The sequence below is a fragment of the Rhipicephalus sanguineus genome, chromosome 11 (assembly GCF_013339695.2).
Source record: "Rhipicephalus sanguineus isolate Rsan-2018 chromosome 11, BIME_Rsan_1.4, whole genome shotgun sequence".
Taxonomy (NCBI): Eukaryota; Metazoa; Arthropoda; class Arachnida; order Ixodida; family Ixodidae; genus Rhipicephalus; species Rhipicephalus sanguineus.
This window is the reverse complement of record NC_051186.1, coordinates 70,740,890-70,760,588: the sequence shown is the minus strand read 5'-3', so window position 1 is coordinate 70,760,588 and position 19,699 is coordinate 70,740,890. Positions and strand designations below refer to the sequence as shown.

The following is a 19,699-nucleotide window of genomic DNA, read 5'->3' as shown; positions in this document are numbered from 1 at the left end:
ACAGATTCAAGAACATCCCTCATCTCTCACTCCCATAAAATACTCTCCCTCATCCACCACTATATTGAGTTTTAACTGTGGGCTGCGGCGGTCACATTTCGATGGAGGCGAAATGCTAGTGGCCCATGTACTGTGCAATGTCAGTGCACGCTAAAGAACACGAGATGGTCGAAATTTCTAAAGCCTGCCACTATGGCGTCTCTCATAATCGTATCGTGGTTCTTCCCGACCAAGGAGCCCACCAGATATTATTAGTTATAATTGTGGTGGTACGGACTGGTTGCACTGAAAATATTGCCATTTGCACAGAAATCTAAGCCTTGTTTGAACAGAATAGCTACAACAGATAATGCTGGACGTTGCCTTGCTTTGTTTGTTTAAAGATATACAATAATGCTAGATGACACTGCAGTAAGATGCGAGTGAATACTCAGTAATGCGCCATTACCTCCTTGTAAACTTTCCTTGGAGTAGGCCTTGTTGTGAGCACCAAAGTGTGGTATTAGTCCTGGTAAAGACTTTTTTTTATATAAATTTTTATGGCACAAGAACAACTCCGGCCAAAGGGCACCAAACACAGTGTGTGTGTGTGTGTGTGTGTGTGTGTGTGTGTGCGTGCGTTTTAATATGTACTTAAGAGCTAGTTATGCTGGGCCTGCTGAAAGTTAGTACACTTGGTTTAAAATCATGACAGATTCACTCTTGCTACTCTGCATTCTTGTTTTTTGCTTTGCCTATGGGAGAGGCTGAGATGGATCACCAAGGTTCATCACTGGATTGCTAGTGAAGCATAATCTGTTTCCCAGTGCATAACACAAGGACTCATTTTTATCCTGAGGGCTGCTATTAGTGTGCTCTTCACCAGGAAACAAATGGAAGGCCAAAGAATTGCAATCTGTGGAAGACAATGCACCACACATGTATTTTATTTTGTGATAAAAGAAAATGCAGTAATTTTTGAAATGGAAAACTAATTCATAGTGATGCACTTGCTACCCAGCTTCAGAATTTCTGGTGTATTGATGATCATATGTTCAATCTGAATTTTGCGGTTACACATGCTTGATCAAAAGAAGCCATGCAACCACAATCTCGAAAATATGCTTCAAGGAGCCCACCAACAGCCCTTTCCACATATTGCTTATGCTCTCAGACGGTTATTCAGGCACACTATTGCATGATATCGGAATACAACAAACCACGCTTTCGTCACAGGGCACAAACCTGTGTTTATGCTTAATGGTGCACATTTGTCTAGGATCTGAGCTGGTAATCACTTCGTGGTGCATTATGGAGAGTTTGTAAGGTGCAGAAAACCTGTCTTTCGCTCCAGCCTGTTTTCAGCACCTGATAAGCTGAAAATTTAGTTATCATTGCAACAAAGAAAAGTTTGCACCCTGTGACTAAAGCATGGTTTGCTATTTCCTTTATGTAATGGTAAGTTTAGTATTGGTCAAATTGTAAAGTGCTTTAACTGACATCTTGAGAAATTGTGTAGTATCACAGGGAAAGGGTAGTCGGTGGGCAGCTTTGGGTAAACGTTGGGATTAGTGTTTTACCTGCTGTTTTGATATTTCGCATCATGAAATGCGAAGATAGGGTAGCATGTGAAATAAGTGCACTGCAGGTAGTTTTGAAACGGAGCTACAAGCACATCAATGTGGCTTTGCTTTTCTTTCAAAGGTGACTCAGATTTTTTTATCGGTTGCATATCTGGTGAAACAGGCTGTGTCTTGTGCAGATTAAATTGTTATGTCTCACCTATATTGTTTCCTGTTTTTCCTGTGAAATGTTGTTTTTAGCTGCGCTGAGAATGGAAAGTTCAGTTATCAGTTCTGCGCATTTTTTTGTCATCCTTCTTTTGCGTGCAGGGAAACAGATTAAAGGATAGACCGACTGGTCGTGCTGTCAAGGACACACTAGCTTCATTGGACCAGCGACACGTGCTTCCCTCACTGGACTGCGCTACTATGTGTTTCCTGGAGAACTGTGGCTTGCGGTGAATGGTGCCGGAGCGTTCTTGCTGATTGGAGTGTGTTTTCAAGGGATGCCAGGATTGCAGACTGACCTCTGAGAGTGGAGTGACCGTCCACATCATGAAGCATGCAAACTTCCTTAGTCAACCTGAACCAGCTGTGTGTGCTTTTTAGCCAAGACTGTTTTTCTGGCTTAATTGTGCTGAAATGTGTTTCATGTGGAATGGTGCACCATGCTGCTCATAGCACAAGAACTTTCATGTCATTTAATGTGATCACAGCAGACTTCCGAAAGTGCCTTCTCCGTAGAAGTACCTGCCGTGAAGCCACGTGTTCAGAGTACCTTGCCAGTGGAACTTTCCTTCACAGCTCTCCTCTTGTTTTCCGACACTTAGTTAAGGGACAAACTGTAATTATTCTTGAACTTCGAAATGTCGAGTGCTATGTACCGCTCAAGGAGCAATAAGTCTTTGTTCTGGATATTTTTTGAAGTTTCGTTAATTGCTGAAAAAACATATTGTGATATTTTCATACCGCTCAAAGTGATGCACTAATTAATGTACCCTAGTCTGCCTTTGAAGATACTGAGTTTATAGAATCTGGCTGTGGAACATGATTATGAGTGCAAATCAGTGCAGCCAACAGGAGGGGACAGAAGAGGACGCAGAGCACTGAACACTCAGCGCTCTGTGTCCCCTCTTCTGTCCCCTCCTGTCGGCTGCGCTGATCTGCACTCATAATCATGTTGTACCAACACGCCCAATCCTACAGTCTGGCTGTGGAAATTGTGGGACTGCAGTCACAATTTGTTTAGCTGAGGTGTGTTACATTATATTAATTCTTTTAGCATCACATTTTTTTAATACAGAGCATCGAAAAACCAAGTTCTTTTTTTGATGTAGCTGGTATTTTCACATTCCTACTGTTTACTCATTTCATATTATTAAATGGCCTTTTCATTTTAATTGGGGTAATTTTCATAAGTTCTTTTTTTCATGTAGTGTTTTTGCACTACAATGTGTTAAGTTGTGTTTTTGTGTTGTATATTGCTGAAATTTTCAGTGTTCATATTTTTGGCTTGCCAAGGCACATTTTGGGTCAACTAGTGTGCTCTCTAGTGATGTAAGACCTTTATTCCTGTGATAACTTTTAGTAGCAGCATTCGAGCCTGAAACATTTTTATTCAGTGGGTAAAGTTTAAAACTGAAGTATGCAGCCACAAATATTTATTTTTCCTTATTGCTATGTTTAAGATGGCAACTTGTGTTGCATATGTCTAGTCTTACTTTTCCGTATTGTTGCCTGAGTCCTTTGGCAACTTCTTTTTCGTGAGATATCTTTTAAAAAAAGAATGTTAGCAAGTTCCTAAATGTTCCATTTGGTAAGTGATATACTTCAGCTTACATTTATTTTGCGAGCCCTCCAGTAATTTTTGTGAGGTATTCTAACTGGGGCTGCGCCAAATATTTTGTATTTTGTTGTCAATGCTTTGGCAACTTTTTGGTGGAAGATCTTGCAACGCGAAAGTCCTTAGTTTTTCAGTGTCATTTTGTGAACATTATATTTTTGCTAAGGTAATTTCTGGAGCCCTTTATAGGCTTCTGTATTACATTATCTTTATTGAATGGAAAATTGGGCCAGTCATTTTGCACAAAGTGTGATCTGAAGTAACACTACGGAGAGATTGTCTTGAAGTAAGGGAGACACGCACAAAGTACTTATTGCGTGCCCCCCTTCGTCCTTGCAAGAAAGAATTACAGCAGACAATGGAGGCTTGAAGTGATGAGAAATCATTGAACTGCAAATGTCCGCTTCAGGGACATTCGCAGTTCAATAATTCCTGTCATTTTGTACTTGTGTTTCAATCAGTAGCACTGTTTAAAACCATGCGTACATATGCTGTACTGGCTGTGCCAGATATTAAGGTTTGTCATATTTTATTGTCATACTTTTGGCAACATAGTTGCCAGTGATTAATCGTGCAACAAAATTTGTTCTTGAAGGTTGGATTCTGTATAGTTGCGTTTTAGTTTGTGCAGTCTTTTGCTTTGTTTTACCCACTTACCTTTTAGGCAATCTAGTCACATGCTATATCTCATTTCGTGGTTTTTACTTTTCTCTGCTGTACAGGAATTGTTGCTGTTTTACATAATAAATGATGACCACTTTTGTCTGTGAATCTGCTGAGCTCTCACTTTGCTGTTTTACATAATAAATGATGACCACTTTTGTCTGTGAATCTGCTGAGCTCTCACTCTGTAATAGTAATTACAGAATAAAGTAACTGTAATTACATGACAGAGAGGGCTTCAAAACGTGCCCTATTATAATTGCATGCACGAAAACAAAACAGCTAAAAAAAAGAGAGATCCTGCATGACGTCTTAAAAACGTTTAGAAAACGTCTTTTCAAAGACGATGCAATGGGATATTTTTATTTTTAAAATGGCATTTCTTGCGACGTTTTTAAAACGTTTTCTATATCGTCTTAAAAACGTTTAGAAAACGTCTTTTCAAAGACGATGCAATGGGATATTTTTATTTGTTTTAAAAAGGGATTTTTTGCGACGTTTTTAAATTGTTTTTAAAACGTTTTCTAGATGGTCTTAAAAACGGATTCTAGCCGGACATTAGACGAGGTATAAAACGTTTTCTAGACCTTTACCTTCTTTTCCGTGACGTTTTCTAAACGTTTTTATCGTCTCAGATAAACGTTTATAAAACGTCAATAATCCGTTTTGTGCTACCTGGGAAGCGCGTATTTCCATTGCACCGAAATGCGGGAACGCCTGTGTATACATTTCCATGCACCCCAAGTGTTCTGTAATACCCCATGACGGCGTTCCTCATAATGACATCAAGCTCGCTCTAAGGGGACGCGGACGTTAGTCGGCTGTGAATATCTGTCATTGGTTTCAATAAACAACAAAGCCGAACAATATTTGTTCCGTTGCTGACTGCATAAACACAGGGTTTTTGCACATTTCAGCCAGTAACAACGAAGCAAATTGGCATGAATTTTTGCTGATTGCAGAGCATATGGCGTAAGAAAAATACTTCGCTGCAGGGATAGCAGTGCGGCGCCAGGTGTATTTTTTTTTGTTTTTGTTTTTGTTTACTGGGGAGCACCCGCGACAAGTGAGTTCTTTCAGGGGGCCAGCAAAGCGGTGAAACTATGCGTTGTGCTTTGACTATGGTCTCTCTTGAGCAAAGGAGGGGTGGGTGGGGAGAAGGGAGCAGGCGAACATTTTGGGGGGAAGGGATTATGGCGCTCGACTGCTGACCCGAAAGTCGCGGGATCGAATCCCGGCCACGGCGGCTGCATTTTCGATGGAGGCGAAAATGTTTGAGGCCCGTGTACTTAGATTTAGGTGCACGTTAAAGAACCCCAGGTGGTCGAAATTTCCGGAGTCCTCCACTATGGCATCTCTCATAATCATATCCATATGGTGGTTTTGGGACATTAAACTCCAGATATTATTATTATTTTATTATGTGCACTGAATGAAGGTTTACTCCACTCAATCTGAGTATCGCTGCGTCAGGTCCGCACACCTGCGGACTATCAGAGTGGTGTCATCAACAAGGTCTATGACGGAGCTGGTTGAACACTGCTAGACGACAGGGCACAGCTGCGACCTGAACAATGCGACGACGCTGGCTCGTGAACGAAGGAGAGAAAATACTCCTTGTAAGGCTGCATATGGTGGTGCGCTCCCGACGTGTTTACGTTTTCAGGGGAGAATGCCCTGTCTCTTTCGCTCGCCAACGGCGGCCGCTCAGGTTTTCTTTTTTTGTTGAGTGCTGGGGGGGCGAGAGCGGCTTCGCACCAAGAGGCGAACCGCGAGGTCGCAGAATGCCGAGAGGGGTCGGATTTCGGAGCGGACACCTCCCGTTGATTCAGAGCCTGAATGTCCAACGAGACGGAATGTACAACGAGACTGAATGTCCAATGGGTCACGTGACCGGCGAGACTGAATGTCCAACGAGACGGAATGTCCAACCGAGACGGAATGTCCATCGAGACTGAATGTCCAACGAGACGGAATGTCCAACCGAGACGGAATGTCCAATTTAGAAGAGATAAACGTGCCCTCGTTTGAAATTTCTCAGACAACTGATTCATTGGGTTAAGATAGCCTAACGGAAGATCGAATTTTTTTGTGTGTGTGTTTTGCAAATATTGACTGTCTGTGGCGTCGGGCGTCGCATTTTTGTTTCCGTATTCGCTTTACTGCATTTATCATAATTTCAAGTTTTGTTAGTTTTGTTTCGATTTTGTATTTTTAGTTTTCATATGTATGGTGAATATGTTACTTTATTGCTTTATTTTGCTTGTTTGCATACTTTGCTGTTCCTGTTTATCTTTGTCATAAATCGGACATCACAGCCCCTTAAAAGATTACGAAAGAGGGCGCTCCCTCGTCCACTCTGTGCGGTATCTATCTGCGTTTAATCCCTGAGAGTGTTACCAGTGCCACTCTTAGCTAAGGTGGCGATTGTGAAACACTATTCTTGCCAGAAAGCGTCACGAGGCAGGACGAAGCCCTTGCTATGAAAGTGCGAAAGAAGAATAGTTCGAGAGACTCAGTTACTTGTTAGAAAACCAACAGCCAATTAAGCCAAATAAAACATTGGGGACATTATTTGTTGCTTTTTTTAACTGCGATGTAATGATTATAACCTATATTCAAAGTAATCCAAGTAGACGAAAAAACACCCTTTCCATCGGTGGGATCCGAACCCGCAACCTTATAATTACGGCGACGATTTGCGCTTGCTAACACTCCCAAGGATCAAGCTCACGTAAATACTCAACAAAGTGGACGAGGGAGTGCCCTCCGTCGTAGCTTAATTGTTAGAGCATCAGACGCGTAATGCGAAAGTTGTGGGTTCGAATCCCACCGAAAGAAAGTGTGCTTTTTCGTGCCATTTAAGTCATTTCAATGTAGGTCATATTCGTTACACTACAGTTAAAAACATCAACAAATAACGTACCTATGCTTTCCTTGGCTTGATTGTTGGCTTTCTACGAGCCCCTAGAACAATTCTTCTTTCCTCTTAAAGAATGCGGGTCGAAGAAGCTAGGAAGGAAATTTTCCTTTAAAATTAAATTCTTGGGTTTTCCGCGCCAGAACCACGAAATGATTATGAAGCATGCTGAGTGTGGGATATCAGTTTTAGTTTTGACTACCTTGATGGAAACATGTCATGGCATTTCGGCTACGAGAGAACTGCAGGCCGGTCTAGGAAAGACCATGCCGTTAAAGAGGTGGTGTCACCAAATTTTGAGGCTATAAAAAGCCTGCCGTAGGCTTTCTCTGTAAGCAAGGACGCTCAGCACGAAGTATTGCACGCAGCAAACGTTTAGAATATATTTTAATTCACTTCCAAAGTATGTATAAATGCTTATTCTCGCGATCGAGACCCATCGCTAGCGCGACTGACACCGACGTCACTGTGTAGGAAGCGTAACGAAAGTTTTAGTGACGTCACACCACATTAGAGTGACGTGCAATGAGCGGTGACCTACAGCTCCGCTGCACCGGGCCAGTCAAGAGAGCATTAGGCCATGCGCTGCGAACTGCTCATTTTTTCTGAGCTTATTGCCGAAGTAGCCAATCTTGCTCGCGTTTTGCAAAGTGCTTCGCGTGAATAATTTTTCATTACAACACATAGCATATAGGTAATCGTTGGCGACAATAAAACCGTTTTTATGATGTTTAAAACCACTTGAGGACTTTTCAGAACCGGCCTGAACACGAGCATTTCTACTACTCTTCCATTGACGTCGATATTAGTGCTGTAAGCTCAAGCGAAAAAAAAATAATAATAACTGGGTCGGGAACAGACTTGTACGCATTACAGTGAAAGAGCGTCAGCGATTACAATTACTTAAAAAAAAAAAAAAACTAACGGATTACGGAGAAAAAACTGAAAGCTAATCGATTACTCAACAAGGTGAGGTACCGGGCTATTTGGTGTTGCATAATTGTTAAACTGTGCTAAAGTTACAGGTACATATTTTTAGGGAGGACGCACATAACAAAGGCATGAAAAGCGCAAACTCAACTCGATTTGTTGAAAAGGCATCAAGTTATATGAACACGAGCAAACGGGTGCTAAAGAGAGTTCTTTAAATATTTTTTTCTTATTTTTAAATACTTCTTTTTTTGCGTCTTATGTCCTTATTTTATTCCCTCGTGTCTTTGCGCGCTCTCTCTCTCTCTCTCTCTCTCTCTCTCTCTCTATATATATATATATATATATATATATATATATATATATATATATATATATATATATATATATATCCCTGCCATTTGTACAAGACTGGGTATCGAGCAGTATTACGCGCCGTGCGTAATACGCAGTCTCAGCGCCACGTCCTATCACGACGAAACGAATTTTCACGCACGTCGCAAATGTTAGGGCACATTCGGAAAATTTTCACAGCAAATATTGGGATGTGTGGAACGAAAACGGAAAAGCGAAATTTGTGACCGGGACGGAATGTCCAACGAGACTGAATGTCCAACCGAGACTGAATGTCCAACGAGACTGTATGTCCAACCGAGACGGAATGTCCAACGAGACGAAATGTCCAACGAGACTGAATGTCCACTATTGGACATTCAGTCTCGTTGTACATTCCGTCTCGTTGGACATTCAGGCCGCATGCGCGTTGAACATACAGTCTCGTTGGACATTCAGTCTCGGTTGGACATTCCGTCTCGTTGGACATTCCGTCCCGGTCACAAATTTCGCTTTTCCGTTTTGCAGTGTCTAGCGTTACGTCTAGACGTAACGATAGGAGCCGTTGCAGTTACGTCTGGACGCCCCAGTGCCACGGGCACACCACGGACGCTGGCACGGACGGGCCAGCGTCCGTGCCAGCGCCGGCCAGCGCCAGCGCCAGTGCCGGCCAGCGTCCGTGCCTTCGGGGCAGGCGCGCGGGCTAAACAGCGCGTGGCCGCGACAGCGGCCAGTAGCGCATTACAGAGACCCTGCCAACCGGCCATTGAGCATTAGCGAAATGGTCGCACTCGCGAAGCGAGGGCGAAGCCACGGTTAGTTTTCCGCGCCCGAAGGGCGCAGAGGGCCTGTCTATCTATCTATCTATCTATCTATCTATCTATCTATCTATCTATCTATCTATCTATCTATCTATCTATCTATCTATCTATCTATCTATCTATCTATCTATCTATCTATCTATCTATCTATCTATCTATCTATCTATCCCAATGGCCTGTCTATCTGTCTATCCCAATGGCCTGTCTGTCTATCTATCCCAATCTATCTTAACCCAATGAATGAGTTGTCTGAGAAATTTTAAACTAGGGCGCGTTTATCTAATCTAAACTGAACATTCCGTCCCGTTGGACATTCAGTCTCGTTGGACATTCCGTCTCGGTTGGACGTTCCGTCTCGGTTGGACATTCCGTCTCGTTGGACATTCCGTCTCGATTGGACATTCAGTCTCGTTGGTCATTCAGTCTCGTTGGACATTCCGTCTCGGTTGGACATTCCGTCTCGGTTGGACATTCCGTCTCGTTGGACATTCAGTCTGCGCTTTTTGGACAACCGCGACCCACGCGTACATCTACGGGCTGACAACTCCGGACATAAAAAGTGAACCTATTTTAAAGCTTTCTGTTTAGAACTAGCCACTCCTTGGCCAAGCCAGCCACTACAGCGGGTGTGCGCCACAAGTTCCAGGATCGACTATATTTATTTACGTCAGGTTTCATCATTTGTTTTATTATTTCATATTACATTTTGTATTGCCTAGTTTATTTCTTTGCTCATGCATTTCATTTATAAAATACTGTGCGGCCAATCCCCCTCGTGGGTATGAGCCAGTTTTCCGAGGCTTCAACAACAATTTCTACTTTTATTTACGTGTTGTAACCACGCAACTCCGTTTCACGGTTCCTTCTGTGGAGCTTCCCGCCGTATACAAAACACAGTAGCATACAAGCACAAGGTATCGCAGCTGCATGATTAATAGCAAACACTTGGATATCAGTCAGACAACCACCATATAGATTCTTCCTGGCAATTTTTATTTTTCGAGCGGGGAAGCACTTGGTCGCCAAAAGCTGTAGCTTTATGCCTACCTATAGCAGAGCTCATACTTGCAGAACGGCATTATTAAGGCACATAGATGTAAACTTCATTGTTCTCTGGGTCCCTCTCCAGATACTCTCTCTCTAGGAGGGCCTCGATCCTTGTCTTGAACACCATTCGACTCGGCGTGTACGTATCCCGCAGCAAATGTGTCACCTCGGTGAACAAGTCATCATGCGTCATCTTTCGGTGGGCCTTCATCGTTCTTACTATGGCTGCTTCTAGTGTGTACTTTTGTTCATCGTGAAGGTTGAACGCTGGCTCGTTACTGGATGTTGATTCAATGTTGACATTGTCTGCGTTGGACGTGAAGGAGTCGTTGACAGTAAAGATGTCGTCGCTCTCAATCTCGTTTGAGGCGGGCTTCTTGTTAAGCACAGGCGCCTGGGCTCTGCCCATGCACAGTGAATTCAATGCCCGTATAAGGGTTGTCTCCGGGATTTTCGTCTCCGACGCAATGTCTCCATACGAAATTTTTTCGTGATTGTTAAACATCATCAGGACACACATCTGATAAGTCGTCACCTTGATGTCATAGGTTCGAGGATAAAGTGATGTGCTCACTGCGTCAGATGTAGAGGGCTGATCCTCATTTCGGGGCCCGTAGAAGATGGCTGTCATGTCCGCCCATCCAAGATGAGGCTGTAGTTCCAAATTCCAGCCTTTGCCCGAGCAGAACAGCATAAAATTTTCTAAAGCTCTCCTGCATATCTTGGGAAGCGTCACAGGCTGAGATGCCACAACTAGGGGCCAAAAGCCCTTAGTTAAAACCATCATATTGATGTCAACACCGTCATTTTCAATACCGATGTTTCGCATAGCATTACTGAAAGTGGCACTAAGCCGCTGGGATCGTTTCATGTCACGAAAAAGTATTTCAATGCCGTCGATGAAAACATTTTCGTTTGCAGCCCTGATTTTCAACAGGGCAAGCCGTTCAACGTGTTCCAAAGCGCAATTGTTTCGAATGAGCCGCTTTGCAAGCAGGTGCTTGTAGTGTCTTTCAAAGACGTGCTGCTCCTGAAGTGACCCAAATAGCGATGCAACTTTGTTGAAAAATTTATCAATTTCTTCGCTATTAAAGTTTTCAATATCATGACGTATAATAACGTCAACAAAAGATGCAAGCTGTTGAGGTGCTTGCTTTACAGAACTCAGTATATAATCAAAGTCAAGACTTGCTGATTCTTTCGCCTCTTGATGATCTGCAAAGCAGCGCTCTATCACGGTGTCGTAGTCACTTTTTAAATCCAGCAGTTGGGCCATCAAACTCGAGGATTCCCCATGGTTCTTGACTATCGAGATTCCCATCTGTCGGAAGTATTGGCTCACACAATCAAGCAACATACGCGTTCCCCCGTCCACGCTATGCATCACACGGAATGTGCGAGCCAAGTGTTCAAACATCCTGTTTTTGAGCATATGCTCAACACCTGATCCATTCATTTCAAGGAGTGTTCGCATATGTCTTCCTATGAGCTGCGCCTTTACCAAATGTGTAAGGCGATCAACTGTAGCTTCATCCAAGCATTGCTTGGCTCTCTCCGCTTCCTCACTGATGTATTGTTCAGCCTTGGCTATGTAATCGAAGGCCCTCATAATCTCAATGTCACGTTCTCCTACTTCATAGTAGAACTGCGCCGATTCATCTAGAAACGACTTTTCAAATCCTTCCTCATACACATTTTTAGACTCTGTACCCACCCATATGAGCATATCACTAGCCAGCTTCAACGTGCTCCGGTCGATCAACGTGCCTTGACGATCCATCTTCACCATGCCAAGCATAGTGTCGCGGAGGCGGTCCCTGACGTCGACGTGGCACGCCACCTCGTCACGAAAGATTAGTATCGCTGCCTTTGTCAATGTGTTTGCGCCGGCCTCAGGCACATAAATGATGTCCACATACTTGGCTATATCGCTGATCATCTTCGTGTTCCTCTCATAGTTTCGCCACTCCTTCGTGAGTATCGCCATGAATTCCTCTGTACTTGCTAACAGCAAGGGTTTGCGGATGGTGCTGATGACGTACTTGGTGAAGTCCTCTTGGAGTCCACAGTAAAGGTAATGCGCTGCTTTCAAATCCACAACTTCTCGTACGTCTCTTCGAAGTTGCAGTACATTTTGCTGTGTACCGCCTGTTTGCAGTATAATGAATAGCGAGCTTCTAACCTGCTCTACTAGGCGGTAGCGCCCATCTCGCGTTTCTGTTTGTCCTACAGACATTGCTTCAGCCATGATGTTCTTGCGCGTGCCTCGTCGTCTTCCTTTTTCTTGGACAAGGGACTGCCCAATGGACCACACTTATCCATTGGATGTCCGATTTAGAGCCGAACGTCCACGTCCGGGAAATAACATCCGTCGTACAAACGGAGGACGTACATTTTCGGATATAAAGAAACATCCGTACTCTAAAATACGGTGGAAGTCCAGTGGATGTTTGATTGCGGATTTACCAGCAGCGAGCGTCCCGCGGATGTCCTCCCACGGACAATAATTGGTTTATGCTTTTGTCGGCGCTATAAGCACGTACGTGGAGCTAAATGCTATGATCACGATGATTTCAGCAATATGTAAAACATCAGCAAAAGTCGTTTGATTTTACATTGAAAGTGACTGCCACTGCAAGTCATACTGCAAAATCACCTCCTGGCGTAGTGCTCAAGAAAAGATAAAATCTTCTAACCACCTATTTTTAATTGTTTTTCGAAAACCGGAACAAAACTGCTAAAGAAAACCTCTACTCGCTGAACAGGTGTTTTGGTCGGTCTTGTCGCCGTACGTTATTGTGGCATTTCGGTTTCGCGTTGCTCGTTCACCTCAGGGTTGCCGTTGGTGGCTACTTTGCGCCAAATTGGCTACTTTACTAGCCTGTCTGGCGACGAAAATTTCAAGTTGGCTCCATGGCTACTTTCCGGCTACTTTTGAACTTATATTTTGGATCATAAAGTATCCATCTTCTCTTATTATTTGCGCATCAAATACAATGTTTCGATGTGTTTCTGTGCGGAAAAAATGCGCGCGGGCGGCCTCCCCTCACCAGCAGGCTACTGCGCATCGAGGCACTACAACGCAAAGCGCGGTGAAGTTGCGTGCATGTCGGCAAACGCGTGGCTAGCGCGCTGCTCACGACGCTCGCCATCTATGCTGATGCTAAGCGCAGGGTTGTCATTATGATGCGCAGCTTGTGTACTCGTGTGAACTAGACAAAAACAGACATTCGTAACACAATGACTGGGCTGTTCATCACCTGGCAAGAACTTGGAAAGGTATTCTACATAAACGATATGCAGTTGCACTGAATTTATTTATTTATTTATTTATTTATTTATTTATTCATTTATCTATCTATCTATCTATTTATTTATTTATTTATTTATTTATTTATTTATTTATTTATTTTCAACTTATCTGTGACTTGAAGACCAAGCAAGATGGAAAAAGTCGGGCTCTCATTCCTGTGGTCTTGTTTGTATTCAAAAGGGTAGTATTTATTGTTCAATAAGGAAATCTCTACTAATAATACAGCTTCTATTCTATTTGGCTACAAAACTGGCGACAAAATTAATTGGAATGGCTACATTGGCTACTTTTAGTTTGAGTTCTGGCTCCTTTTCAAATCTACCCAACGGCAACCCTGGTTCACCTCCAATCGTCATGGCCATCAACAGTGAGAACCGACGGAACAACGTTGCAGCTGGGCTTTTTCGCGCGCCTTTCGAGACGCTACAAGTGTCGCACCACACCAACTGTGTACATTGGGAACACGGTGAGCGAATTTTTATTCTGTGCATGTTGTTAGAGGGCCATTTTTTTGCGCGGGGAGTGCTGACGCCGTTAACAAAACTGCGGTTAGGCCTACCGTCACAACTCGCATACTGCAAGTCAAACTTTTGTTCTGACTTCCTACGCACGTCGCGACCACCTGACGGGTGTGCTTGCGAGAAGACAAGCAAGGAGACTAAAAAACTGATTGAAGTTTTTGCGAATTGTTGTAAACACAACTGTCTTTGTTCCGAGGATTCCTTGTTAAACGTACCGAAGCATCATGGTCAAGCGGTCGGATTAAATCTCATACGTGAGCTCTAAATAAGAGGACTGCCGCGAATACCTAGCACCCGTAGACACCGATGACGGGGAACAATGTACAGATGTCGCCATGGGCGTCCGGAGGGGGGTGCAAGGGGGGGCGGCTGCCCCTCCCCTGGAATTTCGGATAATATTTTTCTATGCAGTAGCAATAAGCTGCACACGTTGGTTAGCACACAAAAGGTCCGCATATCCGTGTGAAACGGCCTTCAGGACTGCCAGCCAACTTTGCACGTTATTTAATATTATTGACTAACCTTGCCGGTCAAGTCACGGTAGTGACTTGACCGGAAAGGACACAGCTGTTCTGCGCTATGCAAGACTACGGCTTCTCACGCTAGTCAACCAGTGTGCAGTGAATACTTAACCGCACTGTATAGCTTACTTGACCCTCCATCTAAGTTTGCAGAAACAGCCACATAATGCCGGCACTTCGTCACAGATTGCAGACGTTCATACTCCAGCGCCGTCCAAAGGGCCGTCCAAACGGTCGCAGATAGCAGACGAGCAGGTTACATAGGTAGCGCCACCTACGGCGAGCGCTTGAACGAGAGCGGGGACACGCGCTCCCATAGGACCCCCGCTGTCTGGGTAGGTCAGGAGTACAGTAGGTCGTGGTTAATACCTTCGTAATAGATCCTTACCAACTCGCCCAACCTTCATGCGTGGATCCGATTTTACTGCAGAAGTGTCCTTCGACTATTAAAATTAGCTGTCTAGATCACGACTCGTCCCTTGAGGTGGTAATTCAAATAGGCTTTATTGTGCGATGTCTTGATGATTATCCACAAAGCAAGCTTGCACTGTTTTGTTTTCCCGTACCTCACACGTTCATAATCACTGTGCACCTTTATGTTTCTGCAGAACAAGTGGAGGCCATTGTCATTACCATTGGGTTGCAAATGATTGGAGCCATGATCAAGGGACTGTAGGTGCATCTGAGAAAAGTTCCTGCTTGGTTGTGTGTGCCTGTGCGACTGAACCTTGTGCAACTTTGGGAATCTTCTGTGGACTGTGCAACAACAAGGCATGTTCTGTAGACTGAAGGTAGCTACCCCATGGTTTTTTTGTTTTTATGTTTGGAGATATTTTCACGTTCCTACTGATAGCTTGCATGTGGTTTCATGGATTCAGGTTCTTAACATGCTGTATTCCAACATGATCGCTTTGATGACATCTAGGTAGCATAATTAGGTCACAGTTAACCGACTTCGATGTGATCACAATGCCGCTGGATTGTTGTGGGCTCTGTGCATGCATAAGAAAGAAGCTGATGCGGTGTACTGATAACATTAACGTGACATGGCAATTACAGTGAGGTCACTGCAAGCCATGCATTGCTTCTTTTTATTGTGCCTCTGTACAAAATATGTGCGAGGAAACCACAACATTAAATACGAGATATTTTTTGCCTAAATTTCTGTTTGTCCTATATGTGTATCTATTTGTTGACCCACTGTTAGCATTGAAGATGCCAGTGCATGGTTCATACACAGTGTAGAGTGCAAGCGGTTTTTTAGCTTTCATCTGTCATCTGCATCGCATCACGTAGCACTATCTTGACGTCAATGCAAAGCCGCACTTTTGTGAGACCAGTATTCAGCCCTCTTGTAAAATAACCTGCAAGGGCCTGTTAATATACATAATTTTACGTCACGAAGGATTCTGTTATCTTCTACATAATATACGTTGCTGTTATTGCATAGCCATACTTTTGTGAGACCACAGTGTTATGTGTATAATTTAGTGCGAGATACCTTCACCACGTCTTATATTTTTGTGTTTGTGTTTTAGTCACATATACCGGGTGTCGCAGCTATCTTTAGCCAAGGGTTAAAAAATACAATATTAGAGGCAGGTGAGTGAAATCAGTTGCAAATTGCTGACAGCCACCTTGCACACCGCAGACAATTTTCTATTACGTAATTGATTAATTTATTAATTAGGATTATTTAATTAAGTTGGTAATATTGGCTTTAGGCAAGAAACGCAACTTGCAAAGTTCGAGAGCGTCTTCAGAAACCCCCATTGCATAATTTGTGATAAAGAAAGTCTCACGTATACAATTTTTTCCAAGCTGCAAAAAGAACCACGTGGTTAAGCCACAGCTGAGAGCAGCATCACGTGGTTCTTTTTGCAGCTTGGAAAAAATCGTATATGTGAGACTTCCTTTATCGCAAATAATGCAATAGGGGTTTCTGAAGACGCTCTTGAACTTTGCAAGTCGCATTTCCTGCCTAAAGTCAATATTTAGCAATTTAATTCAATAATCCTAATTAACAAATTAATCAATTAGAGAACAGAAAATTGTCCGTGGTGCGCAAGGCAGCTGTCAGCAATTCGCAACTGATTTCATTCGCCTGCCTCTAATATTGTATTTTTCAACCCTTGGCTAAAGATAGCTGGGACACCCAGTATATTTGCTGCACCAAGGACATTTTTCTGCTACAGGAAAGGTGTGCTTTAGCGAAGTATCCCAATCAGTTTTCTACATTGTGTATACATTGCTGTATGTTGCATGCCGTAGTTCTACTTTATATAGATTAACTTTTCTGTGCAGTCCATGCTCTGGATATGCCTACAGATAATGTGTCATTGCTATCAGTCTATATTCATGACATCCAATGAAAGAGCCCATCTGTTTTTTGCATCATGTGGATTACTGTTTATTGTTGGAAACATGCCATTTCATGTCTGTACAAAATGTGTGTGTATTCCTTGTGCCCGATATTTGTTCACTTCCATTCTGTTCCTTTAGGTTGCAGTATTGTAGTTCAGGTGTAAGCATAGTCAATTTATTCTAGTAATTTCATTTTCCTTCAGAAAAACATGTTAACATCACTACTTTAGGTGGGCAAGTAAAACAAGTTAAGGGCAGATTACTTAGTAAAGGAACACTAGACTTTATGCTGTGTTAAGTGACTTCAAGGTGCATTTATTATTCCTCTTCTGTGCTACTCAACTGATGTTGAAATTAACATGTACACTTTATCTTGTTATTTTCAATTCTTGTGGGTCCTTATCAGCTTTTAGTTAATGTGTTCATATGCTAGGGTCTGCTGTGCCAGGTGTTTTTATGCATACAAGTGATGTGTTTGCAGCATGTTTTTTTAATAAAAATGCTGTTGATCTGCTTTATGTGCAAGTCTATGCCTCAGTCAGATCGTCGCGAAAAGCTGCACAAGTCTTATTAAAAGGCTTATATGCATTATTTCTGATGACTGTGTACCAATGCAGTCAACATTAAAGATGTTGAACTTGCTGGGGATGGGTGTTGTTGAATGGGTTGCTGCAGTGGATCTTGTGCCCTGTGCTAATATGTTGTCACTCATCCAACTGTTACCAGTGAGACTGTCCTGTATTTGCCTTGGGGTACTGATTAGTGAATGCAACAGCACAGTAAAGCAAGTGAAGAATGGAGCATATAATTGGTGCTCTGATTCTTGAATAGAGTACAACCTCTAAAGCATGGAAAAAGCTGAAGTATGACAAGCAATACACCAACAAAAACCAACTCATACTTCTCCATTTTCATTGCTTCAGAAGCTCTATTCCTAACAACCCATGCACCATGCTTCACTTTCTTTACTGTGCTATTGCGTTCACAAATATGTGCCCTCAAAGCAACTAAAAGACCTTCTTACTGGTAAAGTTTCCATGGGTGACAAATCCCATTGGGCATTTAAACTCCGGCGGGCGTCCAGTGGATGTCCACTTCTGGATGTCTTGGTCGTCCAGTGGAGATCCGCGAATAGCAGATAGGCGTACAGCGGACATCCGCAGGACTGTAAGGCGCATACTAATTGGCAGTCCAGCAAGTGTCCCGCGGACGTCTAGGGCGGATATGCGGATGTCCAACGGACACAGGAGCTTTTATTGTATTTATGTTTTCATTGCCCAATCTCCGCCAGACATCCAGTGGGTTAACCACGGACCATTAAAGGACACCTAGTGGGACGTTCATTTTTAATTCTAATATGCGCAGCTGGTAGAGGGGCGGCGCGCAAACACAAACACAGGAACAAAGAATTAAGACTAACACAAATGGTGTTTGTGTTGCCTCGTTCCCTGTGTCCATGTTTGCACGCCACTTCCCCTCTGCCATGAAAACTTACCAAATGTAGTTAGACTTTGCATCATTCCGCAGTCGGTGATTCACCCTCTCTAGAATTCACACTTTTCACAGCGAAAAGACAGCATGCACTATGACACAGATTAAAATACGAGTATACATTTCCATGAAACGGACCAACAAAAATTTTCACATTTATTTGTTTATTCAAAAGGACATGTTTCAAATGACTTGAGAACTGCTATAATGCAAGCGCCAAATATCATGAAACACAGATGTGTCTACCTGACAAAAACATTTTGAAAACCTACAAAATTCAAGAATTCTGCATTACAGTAATTTTCAACAAAATCAGAACACAGATACAAAGGATGAAGGTGACAGTTTTGGCCACACTAGCAAAACATTTGCAGGATCACAGAATATAAGGAAATAACATCTATTATATGAAAGAACTGAGGCGTGCTTTCAAAGTACATTGAGGGCTATACCTGGTCCTGCCAATCTTGATGCGTTTCTAACGTTATTTATTCTGCAGTGCTTCTTGAAAGCATCAATATATACTGCTTAAATCAGCAAAAACACATTAAGCTGGGCAGGATTAGGCATAACTTGTGTACTGTCAAAGGATGCTGCAGGTCTTTCACTAGAGTACTATAACGCACCTTAACCCTCGTGAGCAAAAAGTGTAATCTCGAAATGCTCCATCAAATAAGAGACATGATGTCACTTCTTAATTTTTAGAGGCTTCGTGAAAGAATACTACTATAAACGTAGCCATACAGAGTCATAGAAGCTTGTTTTGGTAAACATGGCTCAAAAAGATACTCGCACAACATAGTGAAAGAAAATGAATACAATGCTGCACGACAGAAAAAAACAGACCGTTGTTACTGCAGCAAGCACCCCGAAAGGCGGTAAAATGACTAGAAGGAAGATAATGTTTGCAACAAATAAATATTCAAGCGAAAAAGAAGGCTAAACATGAACTATGTGTGGCACTCACTTGCACCACACCAGCAGCCCCTACCACTTCTTCCTTTTCAAAAACAAAAGTAAAAAAGTTCAAAAAGTGCAGAGCAGCAAAGCACAGCAATGACCATGTCACTGTTGTGGTGGCAGACTATCCTTTTTTGGGTTGCACACACGAGCAAAACTACAGAAACAGAGGCTGAAACGTGACAATCTTGCAAGGCACTTCAATACACCACTGCTTAGAAACGTGACAATCTTGCAATGGCACTTCAATACACTACTGCTATTCAGGAAAAACTCATAACAATATGCAAATACGACCTGAAACAGTGAGGCTATCACGTTATATTACCTAAAATCTACGCCGACTGAAAGAAAATAAATACAATAGTACACATGACTAGAAAAAAGCAGACTGTTCTTACTGCTATCAAGCACGTACCCGAGAGGTGGTT

General features: G+C 42.9%; 1 protein-coding gene across 1 annotated transcript; it reads right to left on the bottom strand.

Moving 5' to 3' along the window:
• Positions 1-10,132: 10,132 nt before the first annotated feature.
• LOC119375129 (cullin-3-like) lies at positions 10,133-12,346 on the bottom strand. Its single transcript, XM_037645325.1, has one exon. It carries the CDS (start codon positions 12,344-12,346, stop codon positions 10,133-10,135), a length of 2,214 nt encoding a protein of 737 aa, XP_037501253.1.
• Positions 12,347-19,699: the final 7,353 nt, after the last annotated feature.

Bases quoted from the DNA above. Each gene is read 5' to 3' on its own strand.
- LOC119375129 (XM_037645325.1), bottom strand. From the start codon at position 12,346: ATGGCTGAAGCAATGTCTGTAGGACAAACAGAAACGCGAGATGGGCGC.